Source organism: Salvia splendens, chromosome 2, assembly GCF_004379255.2.
Source record: "Salvia splendens isolate huo1 chromosome 2, SspV2, whole genome shotgun sequence".
NCBI classification, from domain to species: Eukaryota; Viridiplantae; Streptophyta; class Magnoliopsida; order Lamiales; family Lamiaceae; genus Salvia; species Salvia splendens.
The window spans coordinates 14,812,602-14,833,698 of NC_056033.1; the positions used below are offsets into that span (position 1 = coordinate 14,812,602).

A 21,097-nucleotide genomic window follows, 5' to 3' on the forward strand; every position below is an offset into this window, starting at 1 on the left:
GTTAAACAATCACATGTCATGTTCCAGCAATGCACAAAATATTAGTTAATTTGATTAATCCTAAATTCCTAATCCATCTGATAATTTCCATTTATATCTATTTAATGATTTATAAATAAATTATTGTTTTATAAATGCACATATAATTTTGTGACTGGGACTAACAAAAATCATGCTAGAGACTACCAAAACTCAGTTAAATATAATTAAGTTTGCTTAGACAAGGGTCAACAAATTATGCACCATGTGAGTACTAATTATTTTTATCTAGTTAAATCCAAAAACTACTTAGACGAAAAACATAGCTTCCTTAAATAACTAATTGATTGACTTACTACCACCAGCTCTCTAATTCTTTATTAGCAAGAAGTGAGTTTTTCTTGAATTTTGATGTTTTCTTGCACTCTAGATTCTCTCTGTGTTGTCTTTATCATCGGCTCGATCAAAGAAATTTGAGATAATAGCTTGTTTATAAACTGGAAGATTGATTGCAAAACAACAAATTATCATTAAAATCCCAAGTGACAAACAAATGAGTTCATATGTAGTGGTGTTTAAAAGAGAATTAAATAGTTATAAGGTGTTATTGCCGACTAATCACGAGGCTGGGCCAAGCCTTATCTTTTGACATATACTACACGATACATGGTCATTGGCATAATAAAATTTAGGTGATAATCATTTGGTACTTAAATAAAATGAAGTTAATGAGTATATTGGACTAAGGACATAGGTAAGTCGGTAACCCATATTAAATTTATTACCCTAATTAATACCTTTCATTATTCCCTTCAATATCTGTGGCACACTACAACTTCAACAACCTCATACTGTCATACATACCTCTCTTCATATCTCTCCCAATCCCTATACTCTAATATTCATTTTTTAAAGCATCATTCACTTTAAATAACACTATAAACAACAAAATAACTCTCTTAAAATTTAGGGTTAGAATTAAATGTGTTGATATCGTATAGAGTTTGAAAACTACATATACCAAAAGTTGCATAATTAAATTTCCATAAACTCACCCTACTATCGGTCTATGGTTAAGTGATTCATATTTTTTTTGACATTCTTTCTCTTATTTTTTTCTCTCTATTTAATTCTCTCTCTTACTTTATTAACTTTTTACTTACTTTTAAAATCTCATTTTCTTAAATCTCGTGTTGCAAAAAAATGCCCCTCTTAGCAGAGACGAAGAGAGTATATTTCTTGTACGCCAAAAGTTATGCTCCTTTAATTTTTTATATTTTAATTAATAAATTATTCTTCAATAAAAAGTTATTATTCTGTCCCATAAAAATAGAGACTTCGGGAAATACATGAGTTTTAATGTGAAATCGGTAAATGAGAGAGATAGAAAGAAAAGGTAATTGGGGTAGTGTTATTGGAGAATGAGGCCCCCTCATAATAGAGAAAAACTTAAGAAAAAAATAGAAACACTAATTTGTGGCACGGATCAAAATGAAAAAAAATGTGACTATTTTTATGGGACAGTGGGAGAAATTTAATTTCAAATTTAAAAAATAAAAAACCTTGGGATGCGGCCAGGAGTGCCGCAATGCATACCCCTCTTTTTCGCCACCCCTACCCATGTTGTGATATTTGGGGTATAATTAGATTCACAAAACCAATAATAAATCCCCAAAAGTACTACTTCTTCAAGTATACAGATGTGCAATGTAGTACAAAAGATATTGAACCCACATGGAGGAGATTAAATCCTAAAGTTGTTTAAAACTACTCCCTACGTTCCACCATTATAAGCAAGTCACTTTCCCCTTTGGGGTATCCCACCATAATTGAGTCATTTTTCCTTTTTAGCAAAAAATAATACTTCCTTCATCCCAATATGTGTCCCGCTTTGACCTGGTACATATTTTAAGAAATTTAATAGAAAGTGGATTGAAAAGGTTAGTAGAATATAAGTCATACTTTTATATACGTATATGTTTTATACTACCTCCGTCCCACAATAAGAGTTACATTTTGCTATTTCGTTTTCTCCCACAATAAGAGTCATATTTCACTTTTACCATAAATAGTAAATAGACCTCACATTGCACCAACTTATTTCACTCACATTTTATTATATAAAACTAATACTCCTTCCGTCCCACTCTAAGTGAACCATTTTTCATTTTTGGATGTCCCACTCTAACTGACACATTTTAAAATAGAAATATCATTCTCTCTACTTTTTCCATCTCTCTTACGTTATTCTCTCCACTTAACTCACAAACAACACTATATAAAATCTCGTGCCGGAATAGAAATGCTCCACTTAGAGTGGGAATGAGGAAGTATATATAAGTGAAACTCATAGTCCACTAACTTATTCAACTCACTTTTCTTTACATTTCTTAAAACTTGTGTCCACACCAAATGTGATTCCTTTTATTGGACGAATGTAGCGATAAAATGTGTGAGAATGAGTTAGTGAAATTTAGGGTCCACTAAAAAAAATTGTAAAAATGAAGTGGGATTTCACGAAGATTTCCCAACCTTTGAATGATGTTGAGATCGACTTCAATGATGGTTGTAAGAAGGCTTTCCAAACACCAAAGAACAAGCTCATCTCGACACCCGTGATAGAGCCAGTCTTTCGAAACCATGTGCGATGCAAGTGACCACGCGGTCGGAGCTATCCTTGGACAACGGAAAATGGAAAGGAGAGTCATGTGATCTATTATGCCCAGAGGACATTAAATCAAGCTCAAGGCAACTATGATACAACACAAAAGGAGCTGCTAGCTATGGTGTACGCCTTTGAGAAATTCAGAGCCTATCTGCTTGGGTAAAAAATCATAGTGTACACTGATCATGCAACTTTAGAATAATCTATTGTCCAAAAAGGAAATGAAGCCAATACTTATTCGGTGGGTGCTGCTGCAAGAGTTTGATTGAGAAGTTAAAGACAAGAAGAGAATAGATAATAAGGTGACATACCATCTAAGTCGGATTGTTCAGTAAGGAGAACGTACAGAGATTGATAATTCCTTCCTAGAAGAACACTTGTACATTTTCCAGGCGAATGCCTTGACCAACTCTGTACTTAGAGGACAATCGGATGAAGGGTGGAGGAAGGATGCATCAAACATAGAGCCATGGTATGCCGACATAGAACTGCCCAAGGTTTACTAAACCGGCGGTTAAAACTGAAATCGTAACCGTAACTGCCGGTTACGGTTCCGAACCGAAACCGTGAATTTTAGAACCACGGTTCAGTTCAGGTTCCAAATTTTTTGAACCGAAACCGCGACCGAACCGCCGATTAACCGCGGCTCATGGTTCCGAACCGCCAATGCAATGATAAATTTAAACACAGTTAATCCTTATATTAAAACTATACTCCATTATGGTAATAACTTTATAATACTATTTTCAATTTTATTAATTAACACAGTTTTTTACGTATGGAGTCTATGGAGTATGGATCATTATTAATAAATATTTTATCAACATTGTTTAATAAAACTTAGAAGAATTGATTACTTTAAATAAAGTATAATACTCTAATTAACATTGATTAATGAATCTGTAGTCTTCAAAATTGATTAGTTGAGTCTTCAAAATTAATTGGTTGGCGGTGGGTGATGGCTGCACTATTCAAAATTGATTGCACAAAACACCATTCTTTTATTTTTATTTATTTATTTATTTTAAATGCTGATTTTATATTCAAATTAGATCTCATTTTCCCTTATTTTTATCTATAAATACTCACCTCCATCCTCACTTACACTTACCACATTCTTATGTTAACAAGAATTTCTCTCTTCAATCTCTCAATTCTCTCTCTTTGCCTCATATTTCTCATTTGTTTGTAAATTATGTCATATTGTAATTTGTTTATAAATTTTATCACATTGCAATTTGTATATGTAAATTGTAAATTTGATATCATTTTCACCTTACTCGTCTTAATTCAATTTAAACTATTCATTTCCTTGTTCCAATTTATTTTATAATTTCAAACTACATGGCAAAAAAAAATTAAGGAAAAAAACCGCGAAACCGAGCCTAAACCGCTACGAACCGTCCGAAAACCGGCAGTTCAGAACTGAAACTGAAACCGTGAAACAGCCTCACGGTTCGGTTCTTGTTCCATATTTCCCAAAACCGGAACCGCCGGTTCATGAACCATGATGGGCAGGTCTATGCCGACATAGTCAACTACCTCACCACTGGCGAACTTCCTTCCTCATTGGTCATGCCACATCAGCATGCCCCTTCTTTCTGCAATGGTTTGGCCCTAGTGGGTGCCCTATCTATTATTCATTTTTCATTTCAATCTTAATATTTGTTTTTTATGGTTACTCATTATAAATAGCAAAATTAGACTCTAAATTAAAGAACTAGCAAAAAACATACATTACTTAATTTAAAAAAAATTACAACGAAAAACTTAAACAGAGGTACAATTTCAACGACAACTACGTGTCCAAACTTCTTCAATCATGTCGTTCATGAGTTGAAGATGAGCTTGTTGGTTGCGCATGCTCTCATGAGCTTGTAATCTCTCACTGACTCCATAGGGTAAACCTCGAGCGACCGACGGGGTTGCATGACCTGCGCTCAGACCGACTTCATCGTCGGACCAATCACTAGCTCTTCGACCTTCATCGTGAATAATCATCTTGTGCAAGATGATGCACGCGTACATGACATTGGCGATATGATGCTTGTACCAGGAACGAGCCAGACCTTTCACTATTGCCCGACGTGCTTGAAGCACACTGAATCCTCGCTCCACGTCCTTCCGTGCAGACTCTTACCGCGCTGCAAAAAGCTCTCTCCTCTCATCCGTTGGACTGGAGATCGTCTTCAAGAAAACTGGTCATCTCGGGTATGCCATCGGCTAAGTAGTACCCCATATGATGCTGCCGTCCGTTGGCAGTGAACTTGATAACCGGACCGTTGCCATTGCATTGCTCGGTGAAGAGACTCGACGTGTTCAGCACGTTGATGTCGTTGTTTGATCCCGCCACGCCAAAGTGAGCATGCCAAATCTAAAGACGGTGGTCAACGATGGCTTCAAGGATCATCGTCGGGTGGGTACCCTTATACCCACTGGTGAATTGGCCTCTCCACGCTGCCGGACAATTCTTCCACTCCCAGTGCATACAATCAATGCTCGCTAACATTCCAGGAAAGCTGTGCACCCTATCGTGCATCCCCATCAGGAAACTCGCAATCTTCGGCATTCGGCTTGCGCAAATATGTGGCGCCGAAGGCGTCAATAACGCCCTCACAAAATTTTACCAGACACTCCCGGCCAGTTGTATCCCCGACTTGAAGATACTCGTCGAACATGTCCGTCGTGGTGCCGTATGCCAACTGACGAAGCGCAACCGTGCACTTCCTGAGCGGGGATAGACCCCTTCCGTGGGCTGCATCTTGCCGCTGCTGGAAGTACTCGTCGCGCGCCTCCATCGCGTGAACAATCTGGAGAAACAGTTCTCGCCGCATCCTAAATCGTTGGTGAAAAACCGTCAGTCCCCACCGGGGCTCATCGGCGAAGTAGTCCTCGAACAGACGTTGATGAGCTAGGCCATGCTCTCGACGGACGGATGTCCGGTGGCGGATGGGCCTCGGGACCTGCTCTTCGGCTTGCTGTTCGGCCTGCTCTTGCTCTTGTATTGCACGAATACCTGCGAGAATCTGGTTCCCGAAAGCAAACATTGCGCGTTCCATAGCCCGACCCATATCTTCCCCGAGAAACATTTTGGAAAACTGAGTGAAAGAGAGATATTGGAATGGAGAGTGAGTTGAGAGATGCGTGAGAGTTGTGTGAAAAATGAGTGAAAATAAGGTCTATTTATAGATAGAAAATTAAAAAATAAATAAAAAAGGAAAACGCGTCGATCGGGCGTCCGCGTCATCGGGCGCGATGCTGCAGTGGATACCCGATCAGGCGCTCGATGGATCGGGCGAGAGATCGGGCGCGACCGATCTTTCGGTCGCGCCCGACGACGACCGACGTCTGCAATGGATGCCCGATCTCGGGCGATCTGGAGTGAGATCGGGCATCCACAAGATCGGTCGCGCCCGACGACGACCGACGTCTGCAATGGATGCCCGATCTCGGGCGATCGGGCGTGAGATTGGGCATCCATTGTGGATGCTCTTAGTGACGCAGAATGATTTGCATCTTTCCTTGTGACGCTATACAAAGTCATCTCTTTTTGTGATGCGAAATGGGCTTGAGTCTCCTCTTTTATGTAAAACAATTAAGAAACGCGTCTACCCTTATTTCGAAAGTAAAAAAACCTAGCCCAGATATGGAATACTTTTTTTTTATATTAATATATCAAGAAATTTGCGCTTCTTCTCTCCCAAAACACACAGACACGCCAAGCAAACCCCAGTCTTTAACTAGTCCCCATGATTCTCTTACATTTGAATCAAAGACTAATTTGAGACCTAATTTTGAAGGTCCGTGCGCATTAATGGAGTTCCCCTTGCTTTAGAAGCTTCTTGAGAACATTTTTCTGGTCTGAAATTGGAGTTTCATTCTATTCCGTAATTTCCTTTTCACCTTTTTATGTAGTCAAGTGAAAGGGGGAGAAAAAAATGTGTTTGTTGTTGTGTTCAATTCTTTACCTTTTTGTTCTCTGCTAATGCGAATGTATTGTTGAGAGTGAAGCTCAGTTTATTATATGTAGTGTTAGGTTTGTTTCTGAATTGGTAGTTACGAAATAGGGTTTATGTTGGATTGTTGTGATAGGGTATGTAAATTGCGAGGGGAATAATTTACAGTTTCAATGATTGTTCCCTTTTCAGTTATATTAATGTGGTTCAAGTAAATTGACTAAATGGTTGCAAGATTTTTCAGTTACTTTTCATTTCATAATGGAGTGTTTAATGTGTTGTATTGGTTTGTATGCAGGGCATGTCTGCATAAAACCACTATTAAAATGAATGGCTATAATCCGGTAGAGCAAACTGTGAACGAAATTCTTCGTGCAATCAATCCCTCGAAAGAAGATTGGACGATTAGATTTCATATTATAAATGAGGTCCGAGCTGTTATTGAATCCATAGAAAGTTTGAGAGGTATTTAACGCTTCATTACTGCATTTATGTAATCCACCACTCGAGGTCTATTACTACACTTACTTATTGTTCTTGTGTAAGGAAAGGGACCCATAATCATGAACTTTGTATCTGCAAAGAGGATTGGCTGTAGTTTACATCAGGAAGGGTAGAATTTGAGCTCAATTGGAGCAAAAATACACTAGTTCTTTCAATAATCACCTCCATTTGTAATGAAGTGCTGTATATCTTCTTTCTATATGCTCTTTCTCTGCTTCCGTAATAATTGAATTATGAACTCTAGTGAAGTTTATGATGTTCTGGAAATGTAGGAAAATTCATCCATGTTTACATGCTTAAATCACTAAGAGAACTTGGAATTGATGCTATACACGGACACAATACATTGCATCAGTCCAGATAAACAGCTGAAAAATCTCTTTCTTGTTCCAAATCTATTTTAGCATGATCTTCTAGGATATCGAATGTTGTTTTGGGTGATTTTATAATTTTTACTGTCATTTCTTCAATTAATGGGAAAAAAATGGAAAAGCTTGATCTTTGAGAATCATTCTTTGAATGAAACTAATGACTAATAGAGACATGTGATCTTTTCAGAAGCATTTTCATGTGGATCATATGTTGCTCAGCCTAAATATATTTGTCCTCTATTGTCTCTGATCTCACTTTCTTAAGAACTTTCATCTTGTGATATTGCTATACCTTTTTAGCCAGGAGGCTGTAAAATTTCCAGTGTCTCAATGATGCTAAAAGCCGGAAATTTCGGAGTACAGTGGGGAGGAAACCGTATTCCTGATTACACATGTTGTGATCATTAGCTTAGTTCTTCAAAACTATAAATAGAGTTTCTTCATATTTTATTCCTCTCCTAAGATGTTGTTTAAAAAATAAAGGTCTTCATATCCTACATGAAGGCAGGAAGCTTGCGAGTAAATAGGAAAAACCACTCAGGTGCTTGTGTGTCACTCTATCCTGTGTGGTTTGTTAGTGAGGGAGTTTAAATTAGAAATTACAAGTAAAGGCATCTGGACGCATATTTCCTCACTAAAAACTATATTTGTCCTCCAATAAATGTCCCATTTCACTTTTACTACATTTGGTAAGTGGACCCTATATTCCACTAACTCATTCCACTCACATTTTATTATAAAACCAATATATAAAAGTAGTCTCACATTCCACTAACTTTTTCTACCACTTTACTTTATAAAGTCAGATAATTTCTTAAAACTCGTGCCAGTCAGATATGGGACATTTAATCATGGACAGAGGGAGTAATAAGTAATTATGAACATTATCAATCATCAACTTCTACTCCTAAGCTTTATAGGCTTTTACCTTAAAACAGAAAAAGGTATTACTCGCACCTCTTCTATTACTTAAAACTCATTAGATTATCTTAGGGCCTTCACAGTTTATAGATATACCGAAGAAGTCTGCTTATGAAATGTGTAAATCTCTTGCTGACAATATACTTCTAATGATGTGTGTTTAAAATTGTTGGAGCAGGTGCAACTGTAGAACCATATGGATCTTTTGTTTCCAACCTCTTTACAAAATGGGGAGATGTAGATATATCCATTGAGTTGCCAAATGGTTCATATATTTCTTCTCCTGGAAGGAAACACAAACAAAGCTTGCTAGCGGATATCATAAAAGCTCTGAGAAAAAAAGGTTAGCTACTAGTGCAAGTTGAAATGCCACTCTTCTTAATTATGTGCCTTAATGTACTATGAGCATTTTAATACATCCTTCTATGCAAAATATGTAAATCATGCTACTTATTCTGTTTAGATTTTTTTTAAAATTTTTTTTACTTTTCTTGGTAATTGGTACACATTTGGTTTCTTTAATATTTGAAGTTTATTTGAAAATGTTGAAAATTTTTGATAACATTAGATTATGGGGGAGAAAGTGTTGCCTATTGGTGTCAAATTGGGTGAAAAAATATGCTACTGAAATTTGGTGTCTGATACAAGAATATATAAAATGGGCAGAATCTCCAAATAAACAGATACTGATGCTAGGTTTAGTAGTTGTGACCCATAACCTTTTGGTTTAGTTTAGTAGCTAAGACCTATAATATTTTTCCTTCTTTTAGGTGGATATCGCAGGCTAAAGTTTATCTCCAATGCAAGGGTACCTATTGTGAAGTTTGAGGGGAACTTTAACATCTCATGTGACCTTTCAGTCAACAACTTAAGTGGGCAAATGAAGTCAAAAATATTATTCTGGATCACTGGGATCGATAGCCGCTTCCGTGATCTGGTTCTACTGGCAAGTTTCTATGACATTGTGATGAATCTGAAGCATAGTGTCAAGGTCAAAACATTATTTAATATCTCTCTTTGTGCAGGTCAAGGAATGGGCCAAAACTCACCATATCAATGATTCGAAATCTGGAACTTTGAACTCGTATTGTCTAAGTCTACTTGTGCTTTTTCATTTTCAGGTAACTTCTTCTGTGCCAAGTTGACTTTAGCTAAGTATTGGTCAATAATCATTTAGGGTTTCTTGGAGGTTGGAAATTCAAATAGCTAGCGAGATTAAGTAGATCTAAAAGTTATGGTTATAGAAGCAAGAACTTCTGAAAAGTAAGAGAGATGTTAGAGGTCATAGATTACTTAATTTGACATTTTATCTTGTTATCTTAACCATTTTCTCATATCTTACAGACTTTGAAACCTGCTATATTACCTCCTCTTGTAGAAATATACCCAGGGAATATGGCTGACGACCTTACAGGTAACCCTAAATAGGGTTTTGTTTATGAGTTGTTCAACATGTGTTGTACATTTACTCTCTTAATAATGGCTTCTAAACATGATACCACCTACAGCTGCTGATTTGAACTTATTATGTGCCATTAATTTGAGTCATTACGAATGACGCTCACATACTTGAATTACTTTCCTCAAGGTGTGCGAGCTGTTGCAGAAAAAAATATTGAAGATACTTGTGCTGTAAACATTAAAAAAATTTGGGCAGATAGGTCAAGAGCGATCAACCGGAGCTCTTTGTCCGAGCTCTTCCTTTCCTTCCTTGCTAAGGTTATTAAAGTACTTGTTTTTTAATTATAAATCATTATTTGTTTAAGTTTCCGATTTCTGGTTTTAACATCATATAGAGAACAAACATGAACTGCCCACTGTTTGTATCACAAAAGTTAGTCCAATTGTATTGTCACGGTTTTCATCCCTTTGCACCTTCAGTTTTCTGATATTTGTTCAAGAGCTTCTACACAAGGTATCAACCCATATATGGGCCATGCGGAGGATATTAACATCAACATGAGATGGCTGCCTAAAACCTATGCATTATTTGTAATCTCTCTCTGCCTCTCTCAAACACAACACACAATCACATGTCAGTAGCAGAGTGTGTGATCCATCCAGAATTTAAAACATTATCTATCATGCTCATCCTCCCTTTTTTAACCCCTTTGCGTTTAGGTTGAAGATCCCTTTGAGCAGCCCGCTAATACAGCTAGGGCAGTCAGCAGCGATCAATTAATAAAGATTGCAGAAGCAATTCAAGTGACTCGTCAAATGCTTGTCTCGCCAAATCAAAATCAAGCTTCTCTTTTTTCAGTTTTGGTGGGTCCACATGTATCGTGGTTAGAAAGGAGAGCATCTGTATCAACTTCAACAATGCAGCAATATACGTCAGCATCTATTAGCAGGAATGCACCTTTTAACAGGAATACTCCTATTAGCAGTAATGGCGTTAAGACACGACCAGAGAGAAAGCAGCAGCCTTTGCAAACACTGCAGAAGTCTCGTAACAAAGTAATGGATAAACCTCAAAATGGGGAAAGTAATGGATCTGATCATGCATCTACAAGTCAGAAACAGCAAGTTTGGAGGCCGAGATCTGAGCCCAAAGCAGAAAATAACAGTTCAGGTGACTGAGCCGATTTTTTTTTCTCGCGAAGACCACTCTTTTTTTGAGAGCGCGGATTGAACTGTCTTTGGTGGGTGGAATGCGATATCGCATTAAAAGGCTGAGTTTCATGTCTGTCCTCTTTAATGAAAATCTATGTCAGGCATGTTCATTTTTGTTTGTATACCATTCAGAAATAGTTTGAATGTGACACAGATGCAAAGCTCAGTCCCAGTGGCTAGTGAAAAACTGATGTTTTGTTACTGCTGAAAGAAATCTGGTGTGTCAAAACAATTGTTGAGCATGAAAACTTTTGCTACTTGAGCATTTGAGAAGATTTATGAAACAATTAAATACTCCATGTTGCTTAGACGAGTGGGTTAATAACAAAAGAAAAGATAAAAGAGAAACAGGCAACTTGTGCAAGTGTTAACAGAAAACAGAAGCAGGTAAATCATTAGGTTGACATGGGCATTTGGAGAGATGATCATATAAAAGGGGCAGCATTCTTGTTACATGAAAATCTCAATCATCTCTACTATATCCACTACTATACTAGTGATACAACAAAATGACGAGAGGAAGGGAAAGCAACGAGTTCAAAATGCCAGTGCATTATCTGAGATACAGCAAAACAGAGTACCAAGAAATGCCGGAGTGGATGGTGGACCGCCTTCTAGCAGAGTACGGGCTGCCCGCCCACGGAGATCTCATGCAGAAACGGCATTTCGCCATGGGGGCGCCTAATGCGAACAGCACCCCTTCCCTTCACAAGAAAAATGTCTGAGGATTATTGATACGGATAATGCATGGAGAGTGTACAAGTGCGGGGAAGGAGGGTTGTTTGGCCGGTGGAGAGAAACCAGGTGGAGAAGATTAGGAAAGCAAGCATATCTCAGAAGTAATTTTTCAGTTCCTGTTTTAATGTAATTCAAGTTGTTTAGCTGATTTAGTAGTGGATAAATATTTGTGAACCTCCATCCCCACGAGGAGGCCCAACGACTAAGTCATCCGCAATGATCGCCTAAGAGATGCCTCTACTTCACAAGTATTTATAGACTGGCTACTAAATCAGCTAAACAACTTGAATTTCGTAAAAATAGGAACTGAAAATATGCTTGATTCCCTAATCTTTTCCACCTGCTTCCCGGTTTCTCTCCACCGGCCAAACAACCCTCCTTTCCCCACGCTTGTACACTCTCCATGCATTATCCGTATCAATTATCTATCTTTTTATTCTTTTTGTTTTTTCACAATAATGCTTCTTTCTACTTAATGTGTGCACATGAATAATCAAGATCCATATTAAGTAATGTACGCAAACAGTCAAGTTTTATCATACCTTTTTTGTAGCATTCAACTGTTCAAGGAAGATTGGTTATACCAGAAAGAGCAAACTAATCAAACACACTAATATTAAACAGTGTTTGGTTGTCAATCATTAGAGTAGATTGAGTAATGCAAATACAAAAATAGCCTACTGTAGACATGAACGAGCCTTAGTTCCCATATGTCTTCAATTTGCATCCGCACGCTACCCCCTTCTTCGCATCCGGCGGCCATTAGGATTCACGGATTCTGCTACACCATCTGCAGCTGCCAAATCCAGTGCGAAGATGCTGCTGCTGCTCCTTTTCTTACCTGATATGAGATTTGGCTTCTTGTCTGCCAACGCCACTGTTTCCAGCAACCCCGACAACAGTGAGGGGCAGCTCTGTTCCAAGTGCTTGAACCCTTCTGATTTCATCACCACTGTAACAGTAAACCAAACCATTAATACTCTGCTAAATCAAATATGAAACCATCATTCTTGGAATTTGGGGGGAGGATCTGGAAGTAACATAGTACACTGTAATTTCGACATCTCCTCAATGATGTCTGGAGATGCTGTTCCTGAACAATGGATATGAACTAATGAGGTTTCTGCAGAAATGGGTTGATTCACATATTTTCACTAATTTGGTCCACTTAAAATACTTGTCCTGCTATCCACACATCAAAGAACACTACCCCAGAAAAAAGCATCAACCTAAACACCCACAGTTTGTTCACTTCCCTGCATATGAATCATGCAAGCAAAAGCAATCTTGGAGCCATGGCCTTTTGAGCCTCCATATTAAGTATGTGTTCATGCATATCACTGAACTCGGACATACAAAGAAAATGATGAAAAAATATTACATTGCACAAAATGTTTCTAAAAAATCATTATTGTAAACAAAATTTAGCTGCATCAACCCTTTGTGAAATGGTCTTCAAGTTTTTCGTCAGAACTTGTTATGATTGAATGCCAAATAGCATCTAGCTTGATATGTGTGACAGAAAATAGCTGATTCAGGATTTATGTTCACATACCTACTGGTTAATTGAACCTAAGTCGCATTTCAAAGTATTCTTATGTCCAACATCAAAAACTTTAGTTCTCTATTTTCTTTTTGTATTTCCTTTTCAAGTTCTCTAGATAAAAAACAAAGATAGCCACACAGAAGTGTAATTAAAGCACAGACGAACAAAAATACCCACCACGGATGGAGAACACTAATTTCATCAAGCAAATATCTCCAGATATGGACTGGAAAATTATAATTGACATAACCTGAAAATTTGCACCGTTCAGATCTACGGACTACACGCACCTCCCAAGTGTGTAGTGGCAAATTTTAAACATATCGACTTGAGTTGTGCACAGTGATGTTGCTCTGCCATGGAAAGAGTTGTTGCCACTGTATCAGTGCTTAACTCTTCACACAATTTTGCTTCACATAATAATTTCAGTCTATCTAAACCAAAGCGGTCTGCATCAGCCAATAGATGTTGCATCATGATCGTAGAAGAAGTAGGCGTTGAATCAACTATTTCAGTGAAATCAGGAAATTCGTTGGAGTAGATAAAATGTAGCAAAGCCTGCAGACAATTAACCACAATAAATCCACTGAGTTAACTTATAAAGAAGTAAAGAGACCGAAGAGTTGCATGTTATTTGCAATACATTTCCTAAAAAACCCGAGTCACATCCAAAAGGATTGTAAATAGAAGCCTTGGGTATCAAAATCGAGATTCCAGGTAGCTGAGAATTATAGATAGTATAATCTTAGAAAAGGCTCAACCTAGATCCTATGGATTTAATGAGAAATTGAAGCTGGGAAGGTCAATGAGATCAGATCATATAACATGTGAAAGTGTGTCCGTGCAAACTACTGATTTGATCGAGTGTTGGAGCCGAGCTGCGGCTCAAAGAAGAGATCAAGAAATGAAGCTCGGTTTTGAGCTAGCTCGGCTAGAAAGGAGTTCGGCCAGAAAGGAGTTCGGCTAGAAAGGAGTTCGGCTAGAAAGGAGTTCGGTGAAAGGAGTTCGGTAAGCTCGGCTTACCAAGCTGGAACTAGCCTGGAACTAGCCGAGAAGAAGAAGGCAGAAGAAGGAAGCTCGGCTTTGAGCTGGAACTAGCCGAGAAGGAAGAGTTCGGTTTTTGAGCCGAGTAGCGGTTATAACTAACTTTGGGAAATAGAGTTAGTTGGATTTTATTTCTTGATTGCATCTTGTATAAATAGCTCGATAGAGCTCAGTAGTGAAGTAGCAGAACTACACCATATACACACACACCTAGAGAGATTAATTCTCAAGATAGCGAGCGGTTGTGAGCGGTAGAGTGTGAGTGTGAGTTCGTTGTAATTGTAAAGAGTTCATCAATAAGATTCCGGTCATCTTCTCCGTGGACGTAGGTGGTTTATCACCGAACCACGTTATATCGTTTGCGTGCTTTATTTTCTCGATTACGTGTGTGAGATCAGCGGCAACGCAACCCAACAGGTGGCGCCGTCTGTGGGAATTTCCCAAAGGAGTTCTTGATTGCTTTCTGGGATAGTTAGGGTCCAAGAATTCCGGTACTTGAGCTGATCTTGGCGATTGCCCACCGTCTGTTTGAGAAATGTCTACAGCTAAGTTTGAGGTGGAGAAGTTCACCGGGAAAAATGACTTTGGGCTGTGGAGGTTGAAGATAAAGGCCATCTTGATGCAGCAGGGCCTATGGAATATCTTGAAGAATGAAGTCGATGCCGAGAAAGAAGCGGAGGTCGATGAAAAAGAGAAAGGGAAGCTTCAGGATATGCAGTATAGAGCCTACAGCACCCTAATCTTGAATTTGTCAGATAGGGTTCTGAGGGAAGTCTCCAAAGAGGAGACAGCTGCGGGAGTATGGACAAAACTTGAGTCATTGTACATGACCAAGTCCATTACAAATCGTTTACACCTGAAGCAGAAGCTCCTTGCATTCAGATTCTCAGATGCGAGAGGAATTACAGAGCAACTTGAAGAATTTGGTAAGTGTGTAGATGATTTGGAAAATATCGATGAAATGATCAAGGATGAAGATAAAGCCTTGATGCTGCTGAATTCGCTTCCTAAGAGTTTTGAACACTTCAAGGATGCGGTGTTACTTGGAAGAGAGTCCAAGGTTACATATGAAGAAATTCATTCTGCTCTGAAAATGAAGGAATCGCATAAGAATGATTATTCCACTTCTACTAGACAAAATGATCCAGTGGCTGAGAGTCTTTTCTTGAAGAAGGGTCAGAACAAGAAAGTTTTCAACAAGAAGAAACAAAACAAAGATAAGGCTGAGGGAGAGAGGGAGACTAGAAGCTGCTACTATTGCAGAAAGCCGGGTCACTTGAAGAAGGCATGTTTTGCTTGGAAAAGGAAGCAAGAACAAGCGATCAATGCAGGTTCAAATACTGCAGATCTTGCTCAGGAAGTGGATCATGGACTCGGGTTGCTTCTTTCATATATGCTCCCACAGATCCTGGTTTCAAAAGTTGACAGCACACACAGGATCAGTAATGTTGGGGAATGATCAGACATGTGATGTTAGAGGGATTGGAGAAATCAAGCTGAAGGTGAGTGATGGTAGTGTAAAAACTCTCACAGAAGTGAGGTTCATACCTCAGATCAAGAGAAACTTGATTTCTTTAGGGCTGCTGGAGTCCAAGGGCTACAAGTTTGAGTCCAGTAACGGAGTACTCAGGGTGACAAAGGGTCCCAGAATAGTCATGGAGGCCAAAAGAAAGAATAGCCTGTATTACTTGGTGGGTGAAACCGTGATCAATGCAGCAAATGTTACTCAGTCAGAGAGCCTGGATCTGTGGCATGCTAGACTTGGGCATGTGGGGGAAAAAGGCATCAAGGAGCTTGCTAGGCTGGGTGCAATGAGGCTGGGGACATCAGAGAGGCTCAACAAATGTGAGTCTTGTATTCTTGGAAAGGCAAAAAGGCTACCATTCTCTGGTGGAAAGCACACTACAACAGCTCCCTTTGTATATGCTCACAGTGACTTATGGGGGCCTTCTCCAGCAGAATCCATAGGTGGAGGTAAGTATTTCATATCTATTATAGATGACTATTCAAGAAAGGTATGGGTTTACATCCTCAAAGAGAAGTCTCAAGCATTTGAGAGGTTTAGAGAATGGCATACTAGATATGAAAATGAGAAAGGGTCGGTGCTGAAGTACTTAAGAACTGATAATGGGATGGAGTTCTTATCTACTGAGTTTGATAGCTTCTGTAAAATGAAAGGGATAAGAAGGCATAGGACCGTGCCAAGGAACCCTCAACAGAACGGGCTGGCAGAGAGGATGAACAGGACGTTGCTAGAAAGAGTGAGATGCATGTTGTTCTACTCTGGAATGCCAAAGAAATTTTGGGCAGAGGCTGTTTCTACTGCAGCTGATCTGATTAACAAATGCCCCTCTTCATCAATTTCTAATGAGACTCCTGATCAGAGATGGTATGGAACTTTGGGAGACTACTCAGGCTTGAAGATTTTTGGGTGTGCGGCTTATGCACATATCAAGCAGAATAAGTTGGAACCAAGAGCAAGAAAATGTGTGATGTTGGGATACCAAGATGGAGTGAAGGGATATAGGTTATGGAATATGGATGAAGGGGGTCAGAATATCATTGTGAGTAGAGATGTAGTGTTCAATGAAGGAGAAATGCCATTCAAGATAACTAAAGCACCCCCTGGTGGTGACAGTAGCTCTAGCATTCAAGAGTTTGAGTTTGATGAGAAATCTGCTTGGTCTGATGCTGATGAGGGTGTTGAAATCTCTGAACACCAAGAAGAAGGTGGAGCTTCCAGTTCTCAGTCAGATGAAAACACAAGAGGTGGAGATCCATCAAATCAAGGAAACAGAAGAAATCCAAGAAGGAATGCAGGCTTGCCCAGCAGGTTTTCAGATTATGATATGAGCTTCTTTGCTCTTTGTATAGCAGAGGTGCTCATGTTCTCAGAGCCTTCAACCTATGAAGAAGCCATAAAATGCAAAGAAAGTCAGAAGTGGATCAGAGCCATGGAAGAAGAAATAGAGTCCTTGTTGAGAAATGGGACTTGGATTCTGGTGAATGACCCAGGGACTCAGAAACTCATAAGTTGCAAGTGGCTATTTAAGAAGAAGGTTGAAGTTGGGGAAGTTGAAAGCATACGTTTTAAGGCAAGGTTGGTAGCTAGAGGATTCACACAAGTAGAAGGTATTGACTACACTGAGGTGTTCTCTCCAGTGGTAAAACACACCTCCATTCGGATCTTATTGGCCTTGACAGCTCATTTTGATTGGGAGCTGCATCAACTCGATGTAAAAACAGCTTTTTTACATGGGGATCTAGAGGAGACGATCTATATGATGCAGCCTAAGGGTTTTGAAAGGCCTGGAGAAGAAAAGAAGGTTTGCTTACTTAAGAAAAGCCTATACGGGCTCAAGCAGAGCAGTAGGCAGTGGAACAAGAAGTTCCATGAGCAAATGGAGCTGATGGAGTTTGAGAGATCCAGCTTTGATAGCTGTGTATATGTCAAGAGAAGTGGAGATTTGATAATAGCCTACCTGTTACTGTATGTAGATGATATTCTACTAGCTGGATCAAGCTTGAGTGAATTGCAGATTGTAAAAGATGAGCTTAAACAAAAGTTTGAGATGAAGGATCTTGGGGAGGCAAAACGAATCCTAGGCATGGACATTGTCAGAAATAGGAAGAAGAAGGAACTGAGGCTTGTGCAAGCTGAGTACATCAAGAAAGTGATAAGGAAATATCAGGTGACAAATGCAAAGGCAGTCTCTACTCCACTAGCAGGCCATTTTAAGTTGAGCAAAGAACAGGCGCCTAAAACCGATGAAATCAGAAGGGAAATGAGTGCGATACCATATGCGAATATAGTGGGAAGCATAATGTACTTGATGATATGTACAAGGCCGGATGTGGCCCATGCTATAAGCGTGGCTAGCAGGTACATGGCTGATCCGGGTAGAGAACACTGGATGGCTCTGAAATGGATCTTGAAATATTTGGGAGGATCTGTTATGATTGGTTTGAGATTTGGTGGAAAAGCATGGTCTGAGAAAGATGAGATTCTTGTAGGCTACTGTGATTCTGATTATGCGGCCAACTTGGATAATAGGAAGTCCCAAAGCGGCTACATATTCACTTTGTTTGGCACAGCCATTAGTTGGAAGTCGAATCTACAACCGGTGGTCGCATTGTCCACAACTGAGGCAGAATATATTGCACTGACAGAGGCCGCAAAGGAGGGAAAATGGCTACAAGGAATCTTACAAGATCTGGGGATAGAGCTGGGAGCAGTAATGATTAATTGTGACAGCAATTCAGCCATATGCTTAGCCAAGCACCAAATGTTCCATGAGAGATCTAAACATATCGATGTAAGGAGGCACTTCATCAGAGACGAAATTCAGAGTGGGAAGATCAATGTGGTGAAGGTTCCCACTGAAGAAAATGCCTCAGACATGTTAACCAAGTCACTACCAACTTTGAAGTTCAAGCATTGCTTGAAGTTGGTGGAAATTGTGGAATGTTGAAGTATGGAACAGGATTGAGAAGGGAATCTAGATATTGATGGAGTTTTGCAAGGACAAGGTGGAGATTTGTGAAAGTGTGTCCGTGCAAACTACTGATTTGATCGAGTGTTGGAGCCGAGCTGCGGCTCAAAGAAGAGATCAAGAAATGAAGCTCGGTTTTGAGCTAGCTCGGCTAGAAAGGAGTTCGGCCAGAAAGGAGTTCGGCTAGAAAGGAGTTCGGCTAGAAAGGAGTTCGGTGAAAGGAGTTCGGTAAGCTCGGCTTACCAAGCTGGAACTAGCCTGGAACTAGCCGAGAAGAAGAAGGCAGAAGAAGGAAGCTCGGCTTTGAGCTGGAACTAGCCGAGAAGGAAGAGTTCGGTTTTTGAGCCGAGTAGCGGTTATAACTAACTTTGGGAAATAGAGTTAGTTGGATTTTATTTCTTGATTGCATCTTGTATAAATAGCTCGATAGAGCTCAGTAGTGAAGTAGCAGAACTACACCATATACACACACACCTAGAGAGATTAATTCTCAAGATAGCGAGCGGTTGTGAGCGGTAGAGTGTGAGTGTGAGTTCGTTGTAATTGTAAAGAGTTCATCAATAAGATTCCGGTCATCTTCTCCGTGGACGTAGGTGGTTTATCACCGAACCACGTTATATCGTTTGCGTGCTTTATTTTCTCGATTACGTGTGTGAGATCAGCGGCAACGCAACCCAACATAACATGTATCATCATCATAGTACTTTGATAACAAAGGATAATTTCATTTGGAAGAAAATAGGAAGTAAACTGCAGACACAAATTCGTGTGCAACTTTAGACTAATGTTACAACAACCTTGAAGATGGATGGTTGGAGTTCCACCGTATCACTATTAGGATTTCCAACAAGTCCAAAGAATTGAGCTCTAAATACAGGAGAACGGGCAGCAAGCACTAGCTTATGCGCCTTGAATGACTCATTCCCAACTAGGAAAACTACGTCACAACCAAGTTCAGTATCCAGCAAATGCTTCAGACTCTGCCCCATATCCGATGGAGGGACGTCAACACTATAAAACTTCGGTCCCTCAATGTGCGCGTCCGGACGACTCCCACCGTGCATTGCATAGAAAGACAATCACCCTTCAGAAAATCAGAAGTTTCTAAAGCACTCCTTCTGAAAAACCTCTTATAACCCCTACAAAAAAAAAAGACTGGTAACACTACAATTGTCCTAATCAAGATTTCTCTTTTCACATAAAATTAGCACATAGAATTAAAGAGGAGGGCACAATTACAATTTACCACATGCTTCCTCTGTACTTGAGGACGAGCTATGGACCTTATGCTTGGCCTTGCCGCTCAGATCGAGAAGGGCGAGCTCAAAGAGGGCACTGACATCGGTGCCCTCGCTGGCTAGGGCGATGAAAACGGAGACGTAGGCGGAGGAATCCTCGGGGTTTTTGCCGTCGGGGTAGAAGTAGATCGCCCAATCGTAGCCTCCGATGGTGAAAGTGTGGGAAGAAACGTACTTTCCGGGGCCCATGCCCTTGGCGAGAGAGTAGCCGCGGATGGTGAAGTGGTGAGTGCCATTCACGGTGTCGTTGATGGAGCTGGAATCGGTGGAGTCGAGCACGATCATTTCATTGGAATGTGGGAAAAAAAACCCTTGAAAAACACTAGGTTTGGGGATGGGGTTTTGATTCAATTTGGTGGATCTCTTTGGATTTAGGTTCACTGGAACGGCACTTCATCAATTCAATTCACTCTCAGCTACCACTCAATCTCAATACAGGAAATTCTATAATTTTTGTAACCGTCGCATCTTTTATTTTTTATTTTATGGTTAAATAATTCAATATTCATGCATAATTTTAACAAAAAAAATCTTACTATAACTTTGACTACGATACTAAAATGTAATATATCCAAATAAACACTTGGCATGTATATATACATCATATATTGAGTGACTTCATCGGTCAAATGACAAATGAGAGGTTATATGCATAATAAGAATATTAATGTGTGATGAAATCGTTTTAAGCAAAAAATTAAATTAGCGAGACTTGTTAGTATTCTTTTTACTATCTCATGCAATATCTTATATTGCGTGAATATTCTACTGTTAGGTCACATCATTTGCTTTACAAGAAGAATTAGTTATACTAATACACATAAGATTTTGTTCTATAACTTTGGAGTTTACCGATTAAAACGTCACTAAAGGAGTATTAATCGAACCTTGCAAAAGAGATTGATAAAAGTTTCACATCTTAGATACACAGCGGGCATTACGGTGTTTAGGAAAACTCACATAACACTC

At 39.4% G+C, this 21,097-nt stretch overlaps 1 protein-coding gene and 1 pseudogene across 4 annotated transcripts; one reads left to right on the top strand and one right to left on the bottom strand.

The window, feature by feature from the left end:
* The first annotated feature begins 6,282 nt into the window (after positions 1–6,282).
* Positions 6,283–11,303, top strand: LOC121789757 (protein HESO1-like). Of its 4 annotated transcripts, none has more exons than XM_042188131.1 (9): positions 6,283–6,531; positions 6,899–7,065; positions 8,575–8,739; positions 9,167–9,342; positions 9,422–9,517; positions 9,741–9,810; positions 9,985–10,115; positions 10,278–10,388; positions 10,518–11,303. In XM_042188131.1, exons 2-9 carry the CDS (start codon positions 6,927–6,929, stop codon positions 10,974–10,976), a joined length of 1,347 nt encoding a protein of 448 aa, XP_042044065.1. In that variant the 5' UTR covers positions 6,283–6,531; positions 6,899–6,926; the 3' UTR covers positions 10,977–11,303. The 4 variants fall into 4 exon arrangements, with proteins under 4 accessions (XP_042044065.1, XP_042044067.1, XP_042044072.1 ...); XM_042188133.1 differs by having other exon boundaries at positions 6,283–6,503; XM_042188138.1 differs by having other exon boundaries at positions 6,283–6,444.
* Positions 11,304–12,260: 957 nt separating this feature from the next.
* LOC121789782 lies at positions 12,261–20,576 on the bottom strand (annotated as a pseudogene).
* Positions 20,577–21,097: the final 521 nt, after the last annotated feature.

Coding starts and splice junctions, on each gene's coding strand:
- LOC121789757 (XM_042188131.1), top strand. CDS start 6,927: ATGAATGGCTATAATCCGGTAGAGCAAACTGTGAACGAAATTCTTCGT. Junction 9,518..9,740: donor TTGTGCTTTTTCATTTTCAG/GTAACTTCTTCT, acceptor CATATCTTACAG/ACTTTGAAACCTGCTATATT. Junction 9,811..9,984: donor TATGGCTGACGACCTTACAG/GTAACCCTAAAT, acceptor ACTTTCCTCAAG/GTGTGCGAGCTGTTGCAGAA.